At 38.2% G+C, this 25,088-nt stretch overlaps 1 protein-coding gene across 1 annotated transcript in view; it reads right to left on the reverse strand.

Moving 5' to 3' along the window:
* The window catches only part of CNTN1 (contactin 1), a 103,858-nt gene that overhangs the window by 15,077 nt on the left and 63,693 nt on the right, over window positions 1-25,088 (reverse strand). Inside the window, exons 16-21 of the mRNA XM_050903305.1 lie at window positions 24,964-25,034; window positions 19,631-19,865; window positions 15,876-15,979; window positions 8,904-9,090; window positions 7,271-7,383; window positions 5,954-6,110 (exon numbers count right to left, since the gene is read on the reverse strand). Of these exons, the coding sequence (XP_050759262.1) occupies window positions 5,954-6,110; window positions 7,271-7,383; window positions 8,904-9,090; window positions 15,876-15,979; window positions 19,631-19,865; window positions 24,964-25,034 (867 nt within the window). The remainder of the gene's footprint in view (window positions 1-5,953; window positions 6,111-7,270; window positions 7,384-8,903; window positions 9,091-15,875; window positions 15,980-19,630; window positions 19,866-24,963; window positions 25,035-25,088) is intronic.

Here is a 25,088-nt window from a genome sequence, read left to right on the forward strand (position 1 = left end):
TTAAAGGCACTGCAGAGTTCTCATGCCTTCATGTGACTGTGCAATAGCCATCAGTGGGGATTTTGCAGGCAGTTCCCAAGCTCACACAGACAGGCATGTGGCAACTAAGACTGAAGATGAAAGCAGGAGGAAGTTACACAGTCCTTTTCAAGACAGTGGCCATTTTTTCTGTTTTCTGATGTATAGCAACTACGGATTCCTGTTTTGTCAGTATTCTCTGATAATGAGCAACCTATCCTGCTCTTGTTTTGTGTGTTATTGTTCTCTTAAACCTCTGTTGTGTTCTAAATCCATGTACACACACATCCAATTTCTAGCTATAAAGCCTGTCAACCACCACAGCACAGCTTAGTTACAAGCCTTACGGCCAAAAATGAAATTTTGTTGTATTCACACTTTGTGTGTATCCAGGCTTTCCCATATAAATAAACATAAATGACAAAATAAACAGTATTGGGATTATCATAGGGTAATGCAGACTAAGAAAACGCAACTAGATACGAAAATATTTCTGCAGTCTGTCCTACTGTTGAGTTTGAATACAAGAAAAAGAGAAGAAATTCAAATTAAGGAGAATATGGCTTTTCAAGAAAATGCTTGTTCTAGCACTGAATACATTGTAATGCATGGAACTGTCAAACCTTAGTTGTCCAAGTAAGGCTTGGAAGGAGGCAGTACCAATAAATTAGAACTGTGATGAACTGAAATGTGATGATGAAGGAAAATCAAGAGAAATACCAGAGAACTGAATATGTTGCTTTAGGCAGATTTATGTACCAGGTTAGAGGGTATTCTGAGTATTTTCTACTTAATTTTTGGGCCATGAGACAACAGCAAATGCATTGTGAAAATTACTGTTCTTTTAAGGGAGAGCATTTTTAGTTTAGTAGAAGCTTTTTGCTACATTCTTGCCACAGACGCATAAAAAGTTCCAGGATCAGTAACAGATGACTATCATGCCAGTCAGAGGACTGTTTTTATCAGCATTCCTTACGATTTTAAACTGTCTTCTCCTCTTTTCTTATTACTACAACCGTCTTTGAAACAGATGGACATTTTCAAATTACGATCAAAAGATTTTTATTATACCACATGAAAAGAGAATGATCACCTGATTTACTTGATACTAATATGTGCAATAAATATTAATGTCCCCTTTAACTAATAAAAAAATAAATTAAAAGATAAAATAATTAAACTGTATGAGTTACTATGGGCAAAAATTTTGCATTTTCCTTTGAAAAAGCTATTCTTCAAAGTAAATACTTTTTCAGGATCCTAAAACATGCCTCTGGCAAATGGAATTCATATGTGTATATATATGTGTGCAGTAAACACAGAGAAGCTGTAATTTTTGTTCTCTTGCTATAAGCATATACAATACCTAAATTATTCTTTGTCCATGTCACTATTTAAACTGAGACATTAACCTGATTTCATATTTGAAGGCGAAGGTGCATGGTATCTTCCTTCTTTCCCAATATTTTCCCAAATCAGAAGTTACGCTCCCCTCTCCCCCACCCTGGATGAAATTTTAAAATCTGAGAGCTTGATTCTGTTTTTCCTTACTCTGGCATAAATTAATTGCACTGAGGCCAGTGCAGTTACACAAGTGAAGTGAGAAAAGAACGAAGCGCCATATGGTTTTAGTTCCTACTGATTGCAAGATTGCTTTGATTACATTAATATTAGCATTATGACAAAGCACTGCAATCCAAAAAGCATGCAAGAGACAAAAAAAAAATCTCAGCCTTTGAGATATTTCAAAGAAAACAGATAAGCCTATTATTAGCCATTGAAACAGACTCCTTTGGTTAAACAAGTAGTTCCAACCTTCAGCTGGTTGTGGTATCTCAAGAATGAATTTTAAATTGTGTAGCTCATTAATTTACTATAATGGGCTTGAAAAATATCCCCAAACCCCTAACTGTGCAAAGGCACTGGCCAATAAAATACAACAGTTCATGACTGTATTTTACACTGATGATAGCTGTATGCTGAAATGCAGCTCAGCATATATACAGAGAGTGATTTTATGATAAGCACTTATATTTCAAGATGTTCACTAAAAATAAATGCATGTGAGATGGCTGTGTTTGGTAAACTTTCTTTATATCATTCTCAACTAAAACAGTGTATCCTGTATGAAGCTGACTGGTTATATGAGAGCAAAGCTGCTGCAAAGTTGCTGCAGGACATTTGCCTTCAGCATGTGACTGGGCTTTCTGTGAGAAGGAAGAGAATGAGGAAAACATAAAAGAAAGTTTCTCCCTTAGACAAGGGGCTGAGCTAGAAATAACATTATTTCTAGTTTCTTTTACATTTGACTTTCAAACGTAATTTTGTTAGTTAAAATGTGCTGTATTTTTAATACTGAAGTTAAGACCTCAGGGCCCGTTAGGGTTCCTGAACTAGATGTTCTTGTACTTAAAGCTAATTCAGACCTAATTCAGCAAGTGCTAAGAATTGCTCAGAGTGCATCTACAACAGGCTGACAACACGGTAGCCTAGCACAGCAACAGCAGCTACACAAATCAAGGAAATGGTTTTGGTTTGCAAAAGGGTGCAATTCATACACCTGAAACATAGGCCAAAAGATGTCTTCTGGTGTCCTGTCTGGCCTCCAGCTGCTGATCCAGAAGACCTCAGGTCCCCTGCAGATCACATCATGCCTGCCAGCATCATGTGGATGTTCCTGGTAATGTGGGGCATCTCAGATGCTACAGGCTTTGTTTAAGCTTCTGAATTACATCCTAGATGACAACTGATTATAATGGGAGCTTAGACACCTAACTCAGGTGTATTATGTAGATTACTTTGGATTTGATACCCAGTGAACAGCAGGAAAACACCAATCTGGAAGACACATAGGTTTTCTAGACATTCCTCTCTCTTCAGTGCAGCCTTCCAGTTTGCTTAAGAACTGGTCATTCCTGGTCAGCATCCAGGCTATTTTGAACCCCTGCCCTAGTTGCTTAATTCTCCCCATTCACTTATGCAGGAAATTAATTTGGTTTGCAAACTCTGGAATCAGATGCCTAAACATCAAGTAAGGCAATGATCCTCTCTGAATTTGATAAGATGCCTTATGTTTTGCCTTAGCTATTGTTTACATCTCTCTGTAAATATGTAAGTTCCATTTTGGCCAGTCGACCACCAGAACACACATTCCTATCAAACTAGATCTTCTCTTCTTTGCAAGCCTCTGAGAAAAAACATCATTACTTAAAAGCTTCTCACCACTCTATCATCCTTTTTGGGCAATTATTCTAAACCCTGTCACACTACTGGAAAATTTCCTTAAGAATAAAAATTAGCAGACATAATTTGCCATTTGTAGGTGTTAAAACTACACTTCATTCTGCTCTTTGGAAAAAGCATAGTTTAGGCCCAGAAATAACCTGAAACGCTTGCCCAATTCTCTGTATACTGTGTATTCCAAAGAGATTACCCTGCCTTTTGTCTCCTTTTCGATCTCCTTTCCTAAACTGAGTCCAGGGAATGCTGCCTTCATCTAGGCCACCAGAGGCACAGTCCCTCTCTATCTAGCTGGGGTATGGTAGAAGTTGTGGCTGAAAACTTGTCTGCAGTGTGGAAGACAGAGCACTACAAAACTCTACAAACTAGCCTTTGTAGAGTGCTAACTCTCCCAGAGGTGCTAACTCTGTACGGGCACGCTTGGGGCAGGTCTTACTGGCAAGACTGATCAGCTTGGGCTTAATGTTGTACTGACATGATGGTTCTGCTTCCAGTCTGGGAAGTAATCTATCTGCTGCTACCTAAAGGGTCTTTGCAACACACTGATGATAGATGATAATATATATATGATACAAAGATGACCTAAGACATGTCCTAAAGATTGCAGTTGCTTCAACTTTCTTGCAGCTCATAAAATATGTTAAAAGTGATTCTCCCAAAGTATGATAATATAATGCAATGTATTACAGCTTTTGTAAAGTGGTTGACTTAGTACCCCAAGACATTTTCATAGAAAATGGTACACAATTAACAGAGTGTATGCTAAATGGATTAAGAATTCAGTCACTGGCAGATTTCAAAACACAATTATTGAAGAATAGTCATTGAATTTCTAGTGTAATTCCAAAGTGAACAGTAGTAGACTGAACGCAATCCAATCATTTTCATCAAAACCAGAAGTAAACACCCAAGGAACTGTGTACATGAACCAAAATGGCAAAGTAGTAAAGAGTGATGACAGCAACACATTCATATAGAAATCCAGACAGCATGGGAACTTAAGCCATTCAAACCAACTGTGCTTTGTCATAGCCACATGCAAAATTATACACCAAGGAAAAAAAGAGACATGCCAGACAGATCAGGATGGGACACTGTATCCTGGAAAGCAAGGATTCCAGGAAGGCTTTAGAGCTGGTGTTGGACAAACAAGATGAACACCATTTTATAGCCCAGTGCAAGGAAATAAATGGCTAATGAAAGCCTTTCATGAATAATGCTGGGAGTAGTAAGTGTAGGGTGGCGAGACTATCTCCGTAGACAGCAGAGTTGAAACAACGCATATAGTTATAGTGTCTGTGGTGCTAAAGGAATTCTCAGAAGTTGGAGAGGTGAAAAGGAGAGCTGTTGAAATTATTTAAGACCTGAAGAAACTGTTGTCAAGGAGAAATTCAAGGTGCTCAGTTTGTTTAGCATTTGATCAGTCATATGACTGATATATATACATTTCTTAATGGGGAGAATGTATCAGGCACAAAAAGACTCTTTAATCTAGACAAAAACTATAAAAGGAAACAATGCCCAGACCCCAAAACCAGATAAATATAGATAAAAAATTAGGCAAAAAAAATGTCAACAGTGCAGGTGATTAATCATGAGAACATAATATCCAGCAAATGATGGATTCTCTACCTCCGGATTCCATTTGATCAAGAGTGGAATAAATGCTTCATACAAACAAAAATGGTGATACCCATGAGTTCATACTAGGTGATATAAACTGTACATGTTATTGAAAACCAGCAGATAGGAGGTCCACTCCTTAAGGAATGGGCAGCTTCTCTCACAGTACACAGATAATATAGCATAGACATTGCTTTTTTTAAAAGACACAATAATGGTTGCACTGACTATGTGACAGGAATACTGTTGATGTTTAATCCTTACTATTCCCCAAGTTAATTTTTTAATTAAAAGGACAAGAATACAATGCAAGTGTTTAAATCATAACCTTGCAAAGACACTGTCCAAGTCCTTGATGTTTATTCATATGTTCTACTTCATACACCGTGTGCTAAGGCACTACTTAAATTACAAAACTCACAGGAAAGAGATGTGCAGACCATGTCTGAGCTTGTAATTAGAGTCAACACTGAGCACAAGTTGAATCAGCCTGAGCCATGCTCCCTTCCCCTCTTTACCAATCATCCAGACCACTCTAAAGTTAAGCATGTTGCATTTCTCATTACTTATCTCTTTGTGTCACAGCTCCCCTCTTCCCTGAAAAGTGGGACTTCCCTAGCAATTGGTCTGTGGATCACTGTGGATCACTCGCTTTTCTCAGTTACTTTCCTCTTAGTAGCAGTTGACAAAGGAATGAGATACAGAGGCAACAGGTACTAGGAACTACAGGATTATTGCAAGCTGATGTCTTGAGCCTGAGGCCTGCACCATGTAGTTATACTTGTAGGACACTACTAGAAGTGGCAGCCTAACTGGGGGCACCAGTATAAACAGTCTGATATTTGGAAGATTGGCAGTGCTTCCAGGATTGAGCTGGACTGCTGCTGAAGTGTCCTGTGTGCATTATGAGTCTTCAGAAATATTTTAAGATAAACTCTAATTCTCAGTGCAGTCACCTCTCAAATTTTGGACAGGAATGGTGTGCCTTTCTCTGGATAGTGTGCAAGAGGAAAATACTCAGTCCGAGATTTCCAAGGAGTGTGGGAAAGCAGAAGGGAAGTTATCTGCTCACCTGAAATTTTTATTTGAGCTACTTCTCCATCTCCTCCTTCACTGTGTGCTCGGACCTCAACAACATATTCACCATCACTGGGGACTGGGACCTCTATTGTGTGCTTTCCAGTTGAAAACAACTTGCCTTCATGTTGTCCATCTGGTCTATAAAGTACCTAGGAAAGTCATAGTAAGTATAGTTATTGAAATGCTACATTTCCATGAAAACAGTTACATATGTACAGTGTGTCAATGAAAAAGTATTAGGTTTTTATTTACATATGAAGCCTATATATCTCAAAACTTAGTGGCTGATGCTCCTTTTTCCATTTTTACACAGGGTGAATCTAGACAGGATGTTTCCCATTGTTTTCTCTGTTATAAAATAATGCCACCTTTTGAAAAACAATTTCAGCCCTTACATTCAAAATAAGTAATTCAATGATGGAGGATAATAATGCAGGGTGGCAAAGAGCATCCAATAAAAATCTGAGAACTCAGTTGGGTTTCCTGACATAAAATTTATTACCATTTTCATAAATGAAAAAATTACCAATTTTATTATTAACTCTCAATGATGTTAAACTATTGCAAATGTCTTGAATGTTAAACTATTGCAAATGGTATATGTCTTGTGGGACCTTCAGAAAAGATCCCCACCCCTTCTGGAATTATCTCTGTGAAACATTGTCAGCAATTCCCAGGAAGCAGTTCAACTCCTCAAGCAAAATTTTTACATGTAGAACATGATACTAATTTTCTTACTGCCAAGCAAGCAGCAAAGTTAAACAGGAATTAATTTTTGAAGCTTTCTATATGTCCTATAGTTAGTATATACACTTGCTCTAGTTATACAGTAATTGCATCTAATGAGGTTAAATGTTCCTTCCCTTCCTCTGCCTTCCCAGACTTTAAAGAACTTGTGTTCCAGGAACTGTAGCTCCCATGGAGATGGGAAAGGAAAGCTGGACCAATGCATACTGGTATAAGGAAAAACTATTAAAGTGTACAATTTTTTTAAGCATTATTTTTAGCCAATAGACAATAAACGTAATCACATGGGAAATCAGGTTGCTGCAGCCACTGATCTAAACCTTCCCATAATATGGCTTACCACCCAAATGAATTTCAGTGCCCCACTGTCTTCTCATCATATTGACTAAGCCCACTGGCTTTGCCCTCAGCCTACTGGATGTCTGTGATCTCTGAGCGTGATACCTTCATCTTTAGCATGCAACTATGTTTAAGTCTGATAAGGTACAAAAATTCAACACTGTCTATAAAATGCACCTCATGTAGCATACACAAAGATAAAAAATATTTTCATAGATCATACTTTGTATCCTTCAACTGCAGACTCATTTGACATTGCCTTCACGTGATCCCAGGTGATGATGTACCTTGAACCAGATCTTACAGAACTGATAATTCTTGGACGCTGGCTTGGAGCTGAAAAGCAACATATGTATAATGTGCACATAAATGAGATTTCATAAACATTCAATGACATTTTTATTAAGACATATAAAAATGTAAAAAGGGAAATTAGGCCGATCTTTATATGTTTAAGGGATAGCCTCCTTCCTGGAATGAACTGCTACAGCTCCAGCCAGGCAATTTTGGATGGCTTGTGCAGTGGCTGCTTTGTGGGTTTGCCTTTCTGTGTTGCCAGAATGGAAGTGGCCAACACCATCCTTCACTATGTTGCTGACCATGTGTGTTTGCTGGCATGCAACTATGTTCTGAATCTCCCAGAAATGTGGCTTAAGTCATATTTATTCATTGAGATTAAATATTTAATTAACCATTTAAAGGCATTTCTACTGCATTTAACTCAGTAGAAATAGGAGTACCCCACTGCAGAAACCATTAATTAAACTTCACACAATAAGCTTATAAAATGGAGTCTTATTCAACACAAATGAACCCTGCAGGTGCAAGTTGCACAATACACTATTTACTCACAGAAATCCTCAAATTAGTTGTACATATTTTTAGCCCATGTAAGTGTGTTTTAAATACACAAGATGTATTTCTTAATTGAACATTGCTCAGCATAGGTTAGTGCTAGGTAGCATCATTAATTCAGAAGCTATATTCAGAAACCTATCTGGCATGTAAATTCAAGGGTGTGATTCAGATCACCCACTTTTCAAGGCTGCCTGATCCTGGCTCCCTCTACTGTTGATGAAAATGGCAATCGGTCACATTTTAATCGTCAGAATACAATCCTTCTCACTATTGATTAAACAGAAAGACAGCATACAGCTCCCTAAGTAATAGCTGGTCTGAACTGTTCATCATTTGGAATATCATGTCGAGCTTTGGGCCCCTCAGTACTAGAAAGACACTGGTAATCTGGAGTGAGTTCAGCAGAGGGCCACCGACCTGGTGGGGAGCTGGAGCACTTACCCTGTGAAGGGAGGGTGAGACAGCTGGGCTTGTTCACCCTGGAGAAGAGACTGCTTTGGAGGGGACCTAAGAGCCCCCTGTCTGTTCTTAGAGGGAGGTTATCAAGAAGGATCCAGGCTCTTCAAAGTGGTATGGCAGGAGGACGAGTGACAAAAGGCACAAATTTGATTAAAAGAGGCTCAGACTAGATGCTTAGAAAAAGTCAGGCAGTGGAACAGGTTTCCCAGAGACGTTGTGCAGTCTCTGTCCCTGGAGGTTTTCAAGATCCAGCTGGATAAAGCCCTGAGCAACCTGATCTGAGTTTGTAGCTGACCCTCCTATGAGCCTATAACCTTAGTCTCCTTACCACCTTTTGTAAGATACCCACATTGTACATGGCAACAAAAGAGAGGAAGGAGAGCCTTAGTAGAAATTTTCAGACAAAGAACCAATACCATATAAGGGAGAATGTTGGGTATATGAATGAGAAGCCACATTTGAAAACATGATGGACGTGATGCAACATGCAATAATGAAGGACATGACATTATACTTAACCTAATGCTCCATATACTTACGTGCTTTCCTGGTAATAATATCGATGGTTCTACTGGGAGGTCCATAGCCTGCACTATTGAAGGCAGAAACATCTACATGGTAGCGAGTATTAGGCTTCAGGTTTTCCAGTTTGGTTGAATATTCTTGATTGCTCACTTGTACCCGCTGTGCAGCTGCTTCTTTATCATGAGCAGCCCAGTAACGGATCTGTAAGCAAGCAAATCAAAGGATTAAATTTAACATATTTAGTCATAAAGTTTATAAAAAATGATGTATGCTGGGTATTTCTATACTACATACTCTGGGTAATAAGCGAGCTAAAAGAAATCTATCAGCAATATCACAGAATTCCTTCTACAGGCTGTGATTTTAACCAAGTTGTGTATACAGAAATAGAAACAAATTCAGATTTTATTATGAAACCTTTTCTCACAGTGGTTTAACTTGTTCTCAGTTAAGTCATTAGAAGTCTGGGAGATGGATAATGCCTTCAGAAAACAAGACTATTTTCTTCTTGCTGTTTTGTTTGAGCATTTTACTCTGAACTTTAATATTGTTTTCCTACACTACAGTGTAGACTAAACTCTGCTAATGTTTTCACAATATTTTGTTTAAAATGTCTTACAAATTTAATCCTTTTGCACTTCTATCTAGGGAATGAGAAGCATTCAGTCATGTTATCTGTATGTGCAAGTCTAGATACGTGTACCTAACCATTTTCTAAAGTTCTTTGACTAAATTCAATCCCATTTCATAGTACAATATGACATTTGTCAAAGTAGATGAGAAAGAACCTGAAAATGCTTAAACTATGGGAAAAACATCAATGCAAGCTTGTAACATCTTAAAATCCAAAGTCAATTAACTGTACATCGAAATTCTGTGAGTTTTTTTTCCCCAGAAATTGTTCCATTCTACTTTAATTCATTATGTATTAGAAAGCACCAGTTTAAAAGAGAGTAATTCCTATGGAGTGATGCCATTCCATAGTGTCCATCACATACACAGGGTCCTATTGTGCATGGCCTTGTGAGATGTAAACGAGAGTAAAACACTGTCAGTCTCTGAGTTTCGTCTGGTTTATAACCATTTGCATAAGACTAAATTACTGCACTAACCTGAAAGAGTGGAAAGCCGTGCCCATTATACTTTGGTTTTGAGTGTTTTCACTCTCAGTGTTTCTGCTCGGCTTCTGCCTGTCTTCATAACGATTTTTGGGTATGCTACATGAGGACCTTTTAAAATTTTTTAGGAAGAGGTTAATGTTGTTGGTAATTTCAGGCTCTAGGAAAAATCTTGCTATGTAAGATTTGACTGGTGACATCAGGTATCCTCTTATTTTATCTTCTAAATAGCAGCCGCTATAATCTTCTGTTCTGCTGACATTAGTTTTCCTTGGAAACTTCATTTAAGGAATAGGTTAGAAGAGCAGATAATTTGTCAAGGTGTTAATATCACAGTTCTCCTCTTTACAAATTATGGGTACAACCCTTGTTTGACAAGGCTTTATTTTCTCTTGTTCACATTTAAATTGTTTAATAAAACTATTTCTTTCTTTTACCTCAGAGCGCATACTGTGGCTGAATGAGGAGAGGTGCAGTAGAGGATTTCTCTTCACCTACTTCAAATGTCTTTGGACACGGTAACAGCCAATATCACTACACAGAGGTTACTCTCATTTAAATACTGAAGTCTTTTGTCAATGTTTGTTGCCTCAGTCTTGCCCACAAGTGTTAGAGGTTACTCATACTCTGATTATTATAAATGTGACAATATCTTAATGGCTCTTCTCACTCTTTCCTGGTGTAGAGAGAATCACATTGTATCTGCAGGCCAAACTGGCTCCAATTTTTAAATACAGCATGCATACCTGCCTTTCAGCAGGCACAAACAGGTAATATTTAGTTATATAAATGTATGTCCTGCACAGTGTTTTGGACGTTTAATCCACTAGCATCCTAAACATCAATTTACTGTAATTTAGGCACTCACACTCATGAAATTCCCACTTATCAAGGTGGCTATTTTACAGAGTCAACAGCCTTTGCCCCAAAAGGAGTGAGGAATGTGCACCCAATCCATCCTGCAGGCTTCTCCAGCAAGGTGGTAACCTCCACTTGATGAATGGTTTCAAACTGGCGTGGATCTGAAATCGTCACATTCATTTCAGCTGAAGGTCTGATTATGATCTTCAAGTCACAATTTTTTTTATATGATTATAATTAACAAACTGTTGTAGATAAACTGGTGTTGTTGAATGCAACTAGCCTGCAGCAAAGGGATGTCTGTGAAGTTCTAGGTGGCCAAAAGTTTATTAGCTATGACAGGACCAATGGTAGCTTTGTTGTTGATATTAACTGGCCACTGAAGACTAATTAATTCATTTTTAGTATGTTCTATTATGCTAATTAAGTACTTGCTTTCCCTAAAGATGGCAAACACACTTTATGTGAAGCTTTTGTTAATTATGGGGCATATGTTGGAAGCCTTTGCAAACCTCTGACTTGCAAAACTTTCTACAATCCTACTGTTCATTTGCACTACTGTGATGCTAAGGGCGTAATATAATAAGTAATATACAGCATCAAACAAGACAAGCGAGAACAACAAATGAAAATGTAAATTACTTCACTGAGAGCATACTGCATTTCAGGCAGAAGTAATATAATTTAAAAATTAAATTAAATTTAAATCCCAAATATTATTGTTCTTGGCTGCAATGTTGTGGACTTTACTCCTATAGTGTGTGAGCTGTGTGTCACACACTCAGAATGTTCTTCTTTACCCCTTCATTTAATATACAGTCATTTCTACATATTTGGATCATTGTAACTACTCTTGGAACAGAAAAAATTCGAAGTAAGATCAATCCCTTGAGAGCTAAGAAAAAGTACTGTCTTCTTTATGCTATTGCTTCATTTCTCTTCTCACTTATTATTTACATAATTTAAAAGTCTCTTGAAATAACTTGGAAATTTCTTTCACTCTCTTGCCTCTGTGGAAGTGATATCCAGAATTAAATGCCCCATTGCTTCAAGAAGTTGCATTTCCCCACTTTGCTCAGTAGCTCCTCTCTCTTTTTCTTAAAGAGCTTGGATAATAATCCCAGACAGTCTGCTTTTTCCTGGTGCTCTGCCTTTACCCTGTTAGGGTAATCCATAGGTAATGAATCCCCAGGGGACACAGGAGGGTATTTCACCCCAGCTCTAGAATTTATTGTAGGAGATAAGCCAACAGTGATCTGTGGGAAGGAATGCCTTAGCTATCGTGAATTAGTGCAGCCCTCCGTGCTGAAATGAGGGAAAAACACTCTCTTTCATGGTCCTCTCCTCTATTCAAATTTTAATATACTGAAATACATCCAAAGTTGTTTCTGTAGGTGTCATGAAACAACAGCTCTCATATTCATGAAAGTTTTACATAGGAGAGACATAAAAGAGATACTTTACTCATATTAAGAAAGAATGCTAATAGCATATTTCAGTAAACAAGGGACAATGGTGGTGAGTAGTGATAAATTTGTTTAATAAAATAAACATATCTATTGCATAGAAGCAGCAGGAAATGTGGATAGTGTCTTTGGTACTGCGTGCACTGAAGAGCTGTGGGTTTTAGCAGGCTATTGTAAGAACTCATAAATCTTAAATTCTCTATATGGATGAAGATAGTTTTCATACTTTATCTCTTCTTTAAGTGTGAGCTGAGGATACTCCTCTGTAATGGCAAAATGTATCAGCTCACACTCATGACCATGAGGGCAGTCATCCTGACAGTATGCATTAGTGTCAAGAAAATCTGACTCCTCCTGGTGTGAAAAGCATTGTGTCACAGGTGAAATACCTTCAGGTACTTTGCTCAGGGTACTCCCACCTCTTAAACTCTAGCATTTAAAAGGTCAATTATGCAATTTTCAGGTAATAATAAAGAACAAAATGAAACTGAGAAGGTGTTCTGGTGAATGAGGGATTTTGCTAACCTGTGTTACAGCTGAGCAGTAATTAAAAAATAAATATTGGAATATTTCTTGATGTCAATAGAGACAGAGCCTTCCAGACATATTCATTGGAATTTTATAATGTAGTTTGAGTGCTCCTTCCCCCACAACTTGTATTGTAACTTCACAAAAGCTACCTGTGGCCTTGACCTTCCAGAAAAGCCCTCTCGATTTTTGCCCTGTCCTATGGCTCCTTCAGCACTGATGGGAGATCTGATCTTCAGGAGCACAAGACCTTCTTTTTGCCCTCAGTGTAGAAGCACAGGCTTGCTCTTTGCTGCTTTCCCCTCTACTAGAATGAGGCTGGTGATTGCTCCAAAGATCTCAGAATTAACACCTTACTGAGCTCTGTGGGGCAGTAATTCATGCCTATCAGTCTGTTTATTGTGTAGCCAGATGGGAACTTTTTTCCACAGTCCTGATAACTAGAAGATCACTTTAGAAAAAGAGAAAAAAAGAGAATAAATTAATATTCTAGTGCCACTGCTCACTGTACACATTCAAGCCACCCAGTTCACACCGGATTTGTGGAAGTGTAGTACTTCTCTAGGAATGAGTGAAGTTACACTCCAGCTATCAAAATAAGGCCACACCCCGCACATCTATATTCTGTATAACAGAGCTCTCCACGCATTCCCAGGGTATCCCACCTTTCTTCAGAACAGCAGTTACTCTCTTTTCAGCCCAAAGATCCTCCATGCTTCTTTCCGACTTTTTTCCTTTTTTCTATTGACTGTTCCGTGCATCCTGTTCTTTCCTGCTGAATCCTCTCCCCTCCCTTCTTCCCCTGATGTCCCCTGACAGCAACTCAGATGGCTTTATGTAAAATAAAGTGAAATTTAAAAAAGGGCCAAAGTGGGTTGCCTATGGGAATGTTCTCACACCAGGTTCTTTACCCATTTGTCCTTACCCATCCAGCCTTCCTACCCCATTCCCTATTACAACTCTCAACATCCACTGTCATGCTCTATCGGTACTGCAATCCCAACCTCTGCCAGCACTCCTTGTTGCTGCTCTCTCCACACCCCTACAAGTCCCCCGGTGTGTGCCTGCCGAGGGTCTGTTCCGGTCATTCAGGGTGCGCAGGCTTTGTGCCCAGTTTCTGTGCAGACTGTCCGGCTCGGGAGTGCAACACTGCTACATGGCTGGCTGGCTCGAGCTCACAGATCTGGGCACTCCACCCAGCTCTCAGTTACGACCATGAATTTGTCTATCCTGTTCTAGTTGCACAGTTCCTATGAAACACCAAACCAGTGGGCTGCTTCAGTAAATTAGGAGTTAACGTCGATGTCAGTGTCTTAATTTCAAACCTCAGTCTCCTCTGCTTGTCATTTTAAAACTTTATGTGTGTATTCTGTAGAATCAAGCTTTACATGGGACACTATGCTAGCTCCTATTGAGATCTTCGCTATGATCTTATTGCAGTATCCCAAAAATATTACATAAATCTCTGTCGTGGTTTAACCCCAGTCAGCAACTCAGCACCACGCAGCCGTTTCCCCCTCCCCCTCCCAGTGGGGTGAGGAGGAGGAAAGGAAAGGAAAAAAAAGTAAAACTCGTGGGTTGAGACAAGAACAGTTTAATAACTAAAGTAAAATATAATAGTAACAATAGTAATAATGAAATAGAATAATAATAGTAATGAAAAGGAATGCAACAAAAAAAAGGAGGGGGGGGGGAGGAAAAAAACCAGTGATGCACTATGCAATTGCTCACCACCCGCTGACTGATGCCCAGTTAGTTCCCGAGCTGCGATCCGCCCCTCCCGGCCAACTCCCCCCTGTTTATATACTGGACATGACGTTCCATGGTATGGAATACCCCTTTGGCTAGTTCAGGTCAGCTGCCCCGGCTCTGCTCCCTCCCAGCTTCTTGCACACCTGCTTGCTGGCAGAGCATGGGAAACTGGAAAGTCCTTGGCTTAAGATAAGTGCTACTTAGCAACAACTAAAACATCGGAGTGTTATCAACAACATTCTCACACCAAATCCAAAACCCAGCACTGTACCAGCTACTAAAAAGAAAGTTAACTCTGTCCCAGCCGAAACCAGGACAATCTCATGGAGACAGAGACAGAGATCAGGAAATATAGAAACAAGTACTACTAATTAAAAGAACATTTATTCATAGATTTCAGTTATAAAAATACATTCTATGAGGTTACTCCACATTTGTATGTGCTCATTTTGGAACACAGAGGCTACCATCAAGCAGCCGACAACTTAAATTAGAAAGCAAGTCACTAACAAACTAAGGCCCAAATCCCTATTTTGGAGTGCAGCCAAAGTAAGCTGGCTGTACACTGCAGAGTTCGTCAGCATCCACTGTGCGTGGATGATGTTAAGACTTCCCTGCTGGAGTACTACGTGGCCACTTCTGGTTGCACCCACCCTGTGGCTGTTGTCATCTTTGTACAAGGACAAGAACAATTTTTACTGGTCGTACCACTTAGTCCTGGACCAGATGAACATACCTTGAAGCTCTTTTACATGTGGAGAATAGAAACCATGAACAAAACATCATTGTCTTGCACAATAGCACTGTCTCTGTTATACTGGATTCTGGGCATTTGTCATGTAGTCCCACTTACTATAGGATTTGTGGGTGAATTATATTAATAACTGCTGATAATTTAAATGGGCCATGAGTCAGTTACAATTTCACGTCCGTATTGACAATTACACCCAAAACTTAATTTCAGTATGTTTTGAGAAGGTAGAGATGGGCATTCAATTACGTAACATAGGCAAGATTCTTTTATGAAATAACGATGCCTTTTTTCAGTTGAATAGTGAGCACATACATTTGTTAAAGTTTTAGTAATGAAGTACATAGAACCAAAAATAATCTGTTTCTCAGGATGTGAAATCTGTACAGCAAATGACAACTAAAGAGAAGCGTGCCCTAAGAGACAGAATGCTAGAGTAGGAATTATGCTTGCATTTAACTACTGAAATTAGATGAACGAGAAGATATACAGTGTCACCTCTAAACTCACCTGATAACCTTCCACAGATTTATCAGAAACATGGTGCCAAGAAACAGACATTTCAGAAGATGATAAAACTTTTACGCTCACATCTGTAGGTATTTCAGTTGGAGCTGGAAGATGAAACACATGTTAAACATCCAATTTCATCCAGTGATATTGTTATACTCTCTTACAGGGGCTCTTCTCACTTCAATATTTTGTATTATTTTCTTGGTATCAGGGAGCCAAGTGTGTTAGTCTTTAATCTGGTTTTACTTGAGTAAACTTTAAATTAAGTGATGATCTGTATGGGAAATGACTCTATAAAAACAAAGCAATGATCCTATTACTTGGCTCAAACTATGTATTTTTATGCTTCAACAGATTCCATGCTAAAATTCGTGTAAATTAAAAACAGGCTTTGATAAATAGAATGAAGCATCCAGTGATCTTTTACTAAATTGGACAGCAGCTCACAGATTATATAAATCAGATTTTTTAAGCTAGTTACACACAAATATTCATGGCTATGTCAGTCATGATGATACAAAGTTTTTATGAGATCAGACATTAGATGTAGAGCTGGCCAGTGGCACATGTAAACTTGAACATAGGCGTGAAATAATCCAAGAGCACCCTTCTATCAGGCATACATCACACAGTTGATTTTGTTTGTGTTCTTAGTTCTGGACAGCAGCCAACACAGAATACAGACCATTATAATGTGATATGCTTTTATTCAGGGCTTAGAATATTAAGTTCTAGTTCCATTATAAGAAGCTGTTAATTTCACTGCTGCTTGCATTTTAAGTGAGGTAAGGAATTTAAAAAGGCATAAACTTAGCAATGTCTATAAAAGATAAAGTTTTCCAAGCTAAGAACAGTTTTCTGTCGCGAATCTTTTGAAACAAGTTGCAACAGACAGGCATGGCAGCCTGAGCTGAAGAAAGCTTTCATATACTTAATCTTCCAACTGGGCATCCAGTCAACTATGCATCAAAACAGCCACTGTTAAGAAAAAAATCAGTTACATCTCTCATGAAAAGTATCCTAGGTAACAAAATAATCTTATATGCAAAGTTACCTTTTGTAATTGTCTTTCAATGACTGTTAATAATGCAAATGTATAATTAAAAAATGATACATTATTGCAAAATTGTTTTCACAATGACAGGAATTTAGATAAGCAAGAGGCCTGTGCACTCATTACTAGCAATCATTACTCACTACTAGCAATGGCAGGTATGACTAGTAGTTGTCAGATATGGAACTTGGCTTAAAACATGTGGGAACACAGGAATTCCCCAGTCACTAAAGTGAATAGAGATGCCCACAGTTATAACTAGACACACATAGATATATTACAAAATACACAACTTAGTGGAAATGCTGTCATTATATATATGTATGTATGTATATTTATACATATCCGTATGGAATATTGCATGACCATATTGCTTTAAAATCTCACTAATACCTTTGAGAAGCTGTGTTGTCTGACGGTAGTAATATCACTTGCTGATTCAGAGGTACAGAAGTACAGGTGGAATAGATGTGATCATCTAATCTATTCCCAAATCACTGTCAGACTCTTCTCCATTGTATCAATTACAGAATTTGCCAAAATGTTTCATATTGAAAAGTTCCAACTGCCAGGGATTTTGCTGATACAATACTCTAAATATTTCATCTGCTTATGCTTGTTTATGAGCTCCAAATAATTTATATCCCTATTTGGCATTTATGTTCTATAAATATTTTGCAGTCTCTCCTGAGCCAGAAAGATGACAGCAGCTGCTTTTCTCCAGCCTTCTAATTCAGTAATTCTACCAATAAAAGAAACAATCACGTGAGCTTCACATTATGTTCTCTTCACTGAAAACATCGTGGTCATCACACAACTATCTTCTAAGCGTAACTATACAAAGTTAAGGCTGGGAGCCAGTAAGCATACTACAAGGTACGGAGGTCACTTTGTACAAGTCCTGATGTCAGCAGAAAACTCTGCAGAATGCTCTTTGGAATGACTTCCATTACATCTATTGGAAAAATTCCTTCTAACCTGCCCTGCAGTTCCTGGATTTGATGTGGTCAGTAGTCAGGGTCATAGCTCCACACAGGAGCTGTGAGCACTACTGGTAAGGTTTGGAGCACTGTGAATCTGACTGTTTTGGTGACTCTTGTGCTTGAAATCAAAGAAAAGAAGTAGGTTCACTGAGCTTCTATTCCTTTTGCTGCCTGCATCTGGCATCATTTAACCACAAGTGTTTCTACCAAGTGTCTGGACTTTTAAAAAGTCTATGTTAGAACATCAGCAGCCACTGACTTCTTTATCTGGAAGCTGGCACTACTGCACATTTGCTTTTCCTCACTTTTGGAGCTACTAGGCTCTGCCATGTCTCTGAACTTAGAGAGCTACACAAACACACTGCCATCCCTAATATGGTTAGTATAACCCTAACATAAACGCGTGGGAGCTTATCAGTCAGCTGTCAATAATGTCTCTGAGAAAGGATGGATACTGAAATTTTATTTGGCAGATATGGCTTTTATTACACCATAGCTATTTACTAACTCATTTATAGAATTGCAAAAACAACCGTTCTGTTGCTGCAGCAGCTGTTGAAGATGATATCCTAAGGTACGCTTTTCTGAGAAAAAGAATTAGTATTAACCTCTTCAGATAGCTAAGTGTTGCTAGCTTGAATCCTGAATTATCGTAAGAAATAAAAGGACTACTTTATCTTTTCTCTGTGTGTGGGCAATTTGTGTGCAAAGTTCCCATTAGTGCTAATGCGAATCATGAACATAAATCTCCCATAAAGTACACAGAGTAAAGAACAGAGTTGGAAGTGTGAGAATGTGGCCTTGTTATCATATTCCTCCTCTTGGCTCTTTGCTCTGGATCTGTCAGCTTTGTGAAGAAGATTCTGCTCTATGGAAAGAAAAATATGAGCAATTCTTTGGGTTTCTGGCAGAAATTAATAAACTGCATTTTTTAAAAACAGGCTTGAGTGATTATGTTGCAATTAGGATGTTGTATATATTTCTTCTGATTTAAGGTAAACCTTCTTCTAGTACTTTCTCCCGCTAAGTTTGGCAATGTCATTTAAACTTCAATCCTAAAGATCACAGCATGTGAAATAATTCCAGTAAGAATTAAGAAAAAGATTTTAGAGAAATGTCAAAGAGGTTTTCATTAAATTATTCACTTGATAGCTCTAACATCCAAACCAGAATAAAGAATGTGGCAGGGATAATTTATATTAGACTCTAAACATGCTGGAAATATAATTAGATACAACTGAACTATCATTCCTTCACAATTTTGGGCTAAACTCTGATACTGATCTAGTAGAATAATAGGCTTTAGTGTGGTCTGTTAAGAAGAAAAAAATCACACATATGTCAAATACATGTATTAAGATCACAGAGACATTGCTGGATAATGATGTAAATGTTTTAGGCAACCAATATGAAGATCAGAATTTCTTTTTTGAAATTCTTATATCTTGTAACAAGCTGCGTGAAGAATCTTGAACACTTCTGTGTATTGCTCATTGACAGCAAGTATAACCACGTGCTCTGCATCACACAGAAAGCAAAGTCTGAAGTTGTTTATTCAGAACAACTGCAAGTGTTTTGTGTGAGCAATATACACCCTCCCTGCTGAAGGTGTATGTTGCTATACAAATCAGTGTCAAGGACCAGGTTCTCTCTACTGATATTGGTAGTGCTGATATGGACCCTCAGTGTAAAACTTATCTGGAACCTTTACTCACCATCCTGTGCTGAATAAATGACAGCAGTGAGACTGAATGGTCCATCCCCTTTGTTGTTAAAAGCTTTCACTTTTACTTGATACTGGGTTGAAGGTGGCATTGATTCATCCTTGTGGACATACCGGCCAATTTCAGGATTAGTAACTGTAACTCTTCTCCATTCTTTCTCACCAAATGGCTTGAAAGCCACTATATAACCAAAGTTATTGCCATAGTGGTATTCTCTTGACAAAGGCTAAAGAGGCAAAAGATAAAACATTGATTTTTGTAGCCAACTAAACAAATGGATCTCTAAAGAAAAATAAATAATACAGAAAGCATCGATATACGCATTGTAAAAACACTGAACTAAAGTTCCATTTTCTCCTGGTTTGCTTCTACAGTTTGCTCCCACCCCCTTTAAAAATGCACCATCTTCATTATGCAGATCTGCAGTAGTAGCATATCTGCTACTAAAACATTTTAAGATCTCGTTCCTCATCCAAACTCAGTGCAAGACACGTCATGTTATCTCCTACAGAAAGAAACCAAGAATGATTGTGTACTAAAAGTGTTGTCAGCTGTAGCTAGCAAAAAAGGCTTTCTTAAGGAGTGATAGTGGATATGTAACACAGACACACTATGCAAGTATATGGGTCCATGTGCATGTGTGGAGATAGATATTCTTGCGAAACAGAGAGAAGAGAAAATTTATGTGGCTGGCCCCAATTATATTAATTTACCTAAAGTTGGTCACCTAGGCAACTGGCACAACTGATGAAGAGACGTGGACACATTCAAAGAACGATTCATCCTACCACTTTTCACTGATGATGGAGGGGGTCCAGTTGCTGGTTTAGACTATCTACCTAGCTTCTAACTGGTAAAAGTTTAAATGAAATGACTCCCACTTTCAGCATGAGCATTAAAGCTACTCATCCAAAGTATTTCTTAAAACTATAGCTGATTTCCTATACCTAGGAATACTGGAAAATATAAAACTAGGGAAGACAATCTGCTATAATGAATTTTGCTTCATTTACCGAAGCCCTACATTCAGTGATCCCTCCTCAGTCCACAGAGCATTTACCACAACTATTAAACAGTGCACCCAACGGGCCAAAATCATGTCATTCATCAGTGCATCTGAAGGCTGACCAGAAGCATCCTTTGAAAACAAACTTCCTGCATCACCTTTTCCCATACTGTAAACCTCGCAGAGAGGAACCTTATCTTGAGGCAAAGGTCCTGGAGCAATGCAACAGAGAGTAATTATTCTCCTTAGGTATTTGCCCACTACTGTAGCACTTCAGCCAACATGTGTGGATACTCTGAGCAAGGATTTATGAAATTTAGATGTTAATAGTGGAACAAGCCAAAAAAAACCCTAGCTCACAGATTTTGATGTTCGTATTTGTTTGAAGCTAGAATGAAACTCCAAAGATTCTCTGAGAAAGAAAATTCTGGTGAAAACTCACCGAATTTTTGGAACAACAGAAACATTTAAGTTTTGACTTCAGAAAACATAACACATGGGTTAGAACACTAGTATACATAATACAACAAGAAAAAAATGAAGACAAACACAGATGTTGGAACTCAAAATTTGAAAAATGTCTGATAAGGACATATGAACAATGATGGAACTTCTTTTCTGTATGACAAAGCTTCCAAGAGAAATGTACAGAATCAGACCAAAGGCTGGGACTTCTGACTTTACTCAGCTTAAGGTTAACTGACCCCGTCTCGGGTGTACCAGCTATCAGATCTCATTGTATCCGGTTTTCTCTGTTGCTGCTGTGAAGTTTCACCACTCTGCAACATCAGTGCTAAAGTCACAAGAATAATAATACAGCAATATTAAAAGCAGGCAGCCTTCAGCTGGTTGAGGACAGAAAGCTGGTTCTAGATGAAGCTCCCTAGACACCAGTGCTTCAGCATGGGAACATCATTGGATACAAAAAAAACCAGCTGTGGGAGTAAGGCCCAGAATCCAACAGGATTTACCATCTGCAGAGTTCAGTAACCAGTAGGTTTCCTCTTCCTTGAGGTTCTTTTTTCCCTGTACCTAACTGCATCTCTAGCAGAACAGTGGCTCAGTTCAATCAAAAACTGGAAAGTGGCCTCAGCACACCATGACTAGGGTTAGGGGACCCTTCTAGAACATCGGATAAGTATGGACAATCTTCCGGACTGAGTGCCTCTTGCTTCCTGGGTGGGTACTCTAACCATGACTCCATGTTGCAGAAGACAACTGACTGATGCAGCTGACTGCAGGTCTCTACATACATAACTTCTTTGGCTTTTCTAAGGAACACGGGTGAAATGCTGATGTATGTCAAATCTGGATTATAATGGAGCTTTAGACAGTGGAAAGATACCCATCTACCTACAACATGACTTCTGAGAACACATGAATGACTTAAGTATAATTGGTAATTAAGATGACTGCCAACAGATGAAATTCGAGAAACCCCTCATGCCAAAAAGGTGATGGATATTTGGTCTCTAGTTGTGACGCTAACCACAAGCCACCAGGCGAAGACTCTAACTACAAATCAGCTATGAAAAAAACCCAAACAAACTAGATAGTCTATTTTATGTGCTTAATTTTTTGTGTGTCAGGCATATTCTGAGTGTACCTATTGGATGAGGTATAACTCATGTCTTAGCTTGTTTTCTGCCTCAGGTCTGACTGGACATCAGGTGAAAATTGGATACCTAGTTTCCCAGAACAGCTAACGTACCTTCATGTACTTAAGTTTAGATTCATAGGCAACCTTACAATTCAAAAAGTAGAAGATTTCATGGACTGGGTCACCTTCAATAGCTCGTCTTCTGAATCTATCATTGTATGTAGCTGCTTAACATAAACCAGAATCATATCTCATATGCCAAAGTAAGCAGCCTGGATGCGGCCCTAGTCTCAGAATGATTTTCAGCCAGAGCAAACTTTAGAAAGCCAGGACTGGCATTTAAAAATTATATTCTGGAAGGTCTTAAAATGTTGAAAGCAGCTTGTACTCCAACAGCCGCACATAATAAGTAGGTGTAAGTAGCTGAATAGTTTGTAGTATCCACTCAAAACTTTGAAAAACAAAATGGAAGAGGGCAAGACAAATGGGGAAAAATGAGGAAGAATGGGCATGCCACTCCTAGCTCTCTTTCTCAGTTCTTCTTTCAAAACAAGACTCAGAAGAGCTTTGATTGCATCTCTGGCTGTCTCATTCAACCTGGGCTTATGAATCATAGCAAAAACTGAAAGGGGGTTGGCAGCAACATGTGAACCTGCCATACATTTTGTTCTTCTCTTCTTAATTAAGGACTATTTGAAGTAGCGTATGCAAATGTCAGCACATTTGGGGGAATCAATATACACCTTTATCTTAGCCTTACAGATAGATATATTGTTGTCTGTCAGACAGGCTCCGTAAATCTAATGCCTCTATTCAAAAACACTTGCTAGACATAGTAGTGGAAGATTCTTGGGAAGTAAATATTTGAAGCCATGCTTAATTTGTCTGACTAAATGAGCTACTCATTACAGAACAGATGTAAAAAGCATGACATTAGGTAAGAGAAATAATTGGAATATAAATCTACTTGGGCATATAGGAAAGACTGAAACTATCTTGTACTTCAGATCTTGCATTAGTCACTATTCTCCTGGTTATAATTTTCTTTTTTTAATTTGGTCACAGCCAAGTTTTCACTGTATTGAAAACGCCACGAGTATAGGTCTTTACATGCAATGCAAGAAGTAGCTCTGTAGTTTGTTGAAGTTTTTATAAGACAGCACTTGTGAAGAAATAATAAAATAATCCAGGTCTTGTGCAACTGTCCATTGCATGTGTTCTTATTTGACTTTTGCTCTTCAAAAATAAAGATCAGAATCAAACCACTTAGGATACATCTACTTCCTAACCTACTGTTAGTGGAACTAAGAAATAACCTTTTCAATATATTTTAACAGAAGTGTAGATCTTCCTTTTTCAGAAACTTAGAATTTTTTTCTTTAGGTAAATTCATTGCTAAAATAGTTAGGAAGACTGAATAAATATTCTGAACTGAATTAAAAAAACCCAAACCAAAACAGGAAGGCCCAAATGTGTTAGCACAAACATATGGCTGACTACTTCTGTGTCATACTTGAGGTCTTTTCCAAAGAGGTATGATTAACCTTAAGTACAAAAAGAAGGAAACATGCATATGGATTAAAATTTGTACATTCATAAGGAGGATCCCTATACAACAATGACAAAGTCACTGTTGGAATTATGTCATCTTTATATTACTTCCCACAAGACAAAGCACTCTTCATAGAGGTAAATAAGCTGCTACATCTGAAACAAATATTCCCCAAAAGACACAAATGGCGTAATGTGCCTTATGTGCCTCGTAGCCTTATGAAGGTAAACAGAGAGGTCATTAGCAAGATAGACTTGGTAATTTTTTCAAGCATAACATTTAATCATCTTTCTTTGCCAGAGGTAATGCTTCTGTAACTCTGTTTTTGCTGGATACTGATAGGCTCTGACATGAATCAGTTAGGCTTATTTTTGCTTTATTTCTCCTCCCTAGCTTTCCCAAATACCCTTCAGAAGACTTCAACTCTCTCTTCCATGCAACTTTTGGCTATACAACAACTTTGCTTATGAATTCTTATCCTCTCTTGTTCTGGGTTTTGCTTTCTTCCTATCTTCCCTTGTTTCCTGTTTTCAGAAGCATTTTTTTCCCCACAATATAGGTAAATTTTAAAAACCATTGCTTCAATACCAGAATGAAGACAGCATTTATATATATAGCTATATATACAATACTTTTTAAAGACAAAAGTATCAAGGACTGAATACCTACAATACATAAAAGTCCAATTAATAATTATGACAGGCTAGTTTATAGAATGGCAATGTATTTTCTTCTTTTTTTGTAAAGCCTGTAAATCTGTGCACAGCACATTAAAGTCATAATTAAGACATTATAATTTTAGTTGTAGTAATCAAATCTGCATGCTATTCAGATTGTAACTTAAAGGCTCAAAGAAAGATATGATATGCAGAATTTTCAAATGCAGTTACATCAATGCATTATCAGTCAGTATGTTTCAATCTCTTTGAAACATATTCAGAGAATGTTTTAGATCATATTTTAGAATGTCCAATACATAAACATCTAAAATATCATCTTCCTCCTTCCTTTTTACGTATTTTATGAAAAAAGTCTGAAAACCTATATATACTGTGTACAAATCCTGCTCTCACAGAAGCCAGTGACAAACCATCCATGGGTTTCAGGAGGAGCAAGATCAGACACAAGGAAGTATAGGTTTTGTGCCACCTCAGTGCAATACCTACCATCCATGTTATTGTCAGCTCTCGATTGCTTCCCCCTCCTCCTCCGACATCAGAAGGAGCCACATTAGGAGCTAGAAAAATAGAAGAGACAAGAAAAATGACTATAAACTATGCAGTCAGTAAAA

Source organism: Gymnogyps californianus, chromosome 1, assembly GCF_018139145.2.
Source record: "Gymnogyps californianus isolate 813 chromosome 1, ASM1813914v2, whole genome shotgun sequence".
In the NCBI taxonomy this organism is placed as follows: domain Eukaryota; kingdom Metazoa; phylum Chordata; class Aves; order Accipitriformes; family Cathartidae; genus Gymnogyps; species Gymnogyps californianus.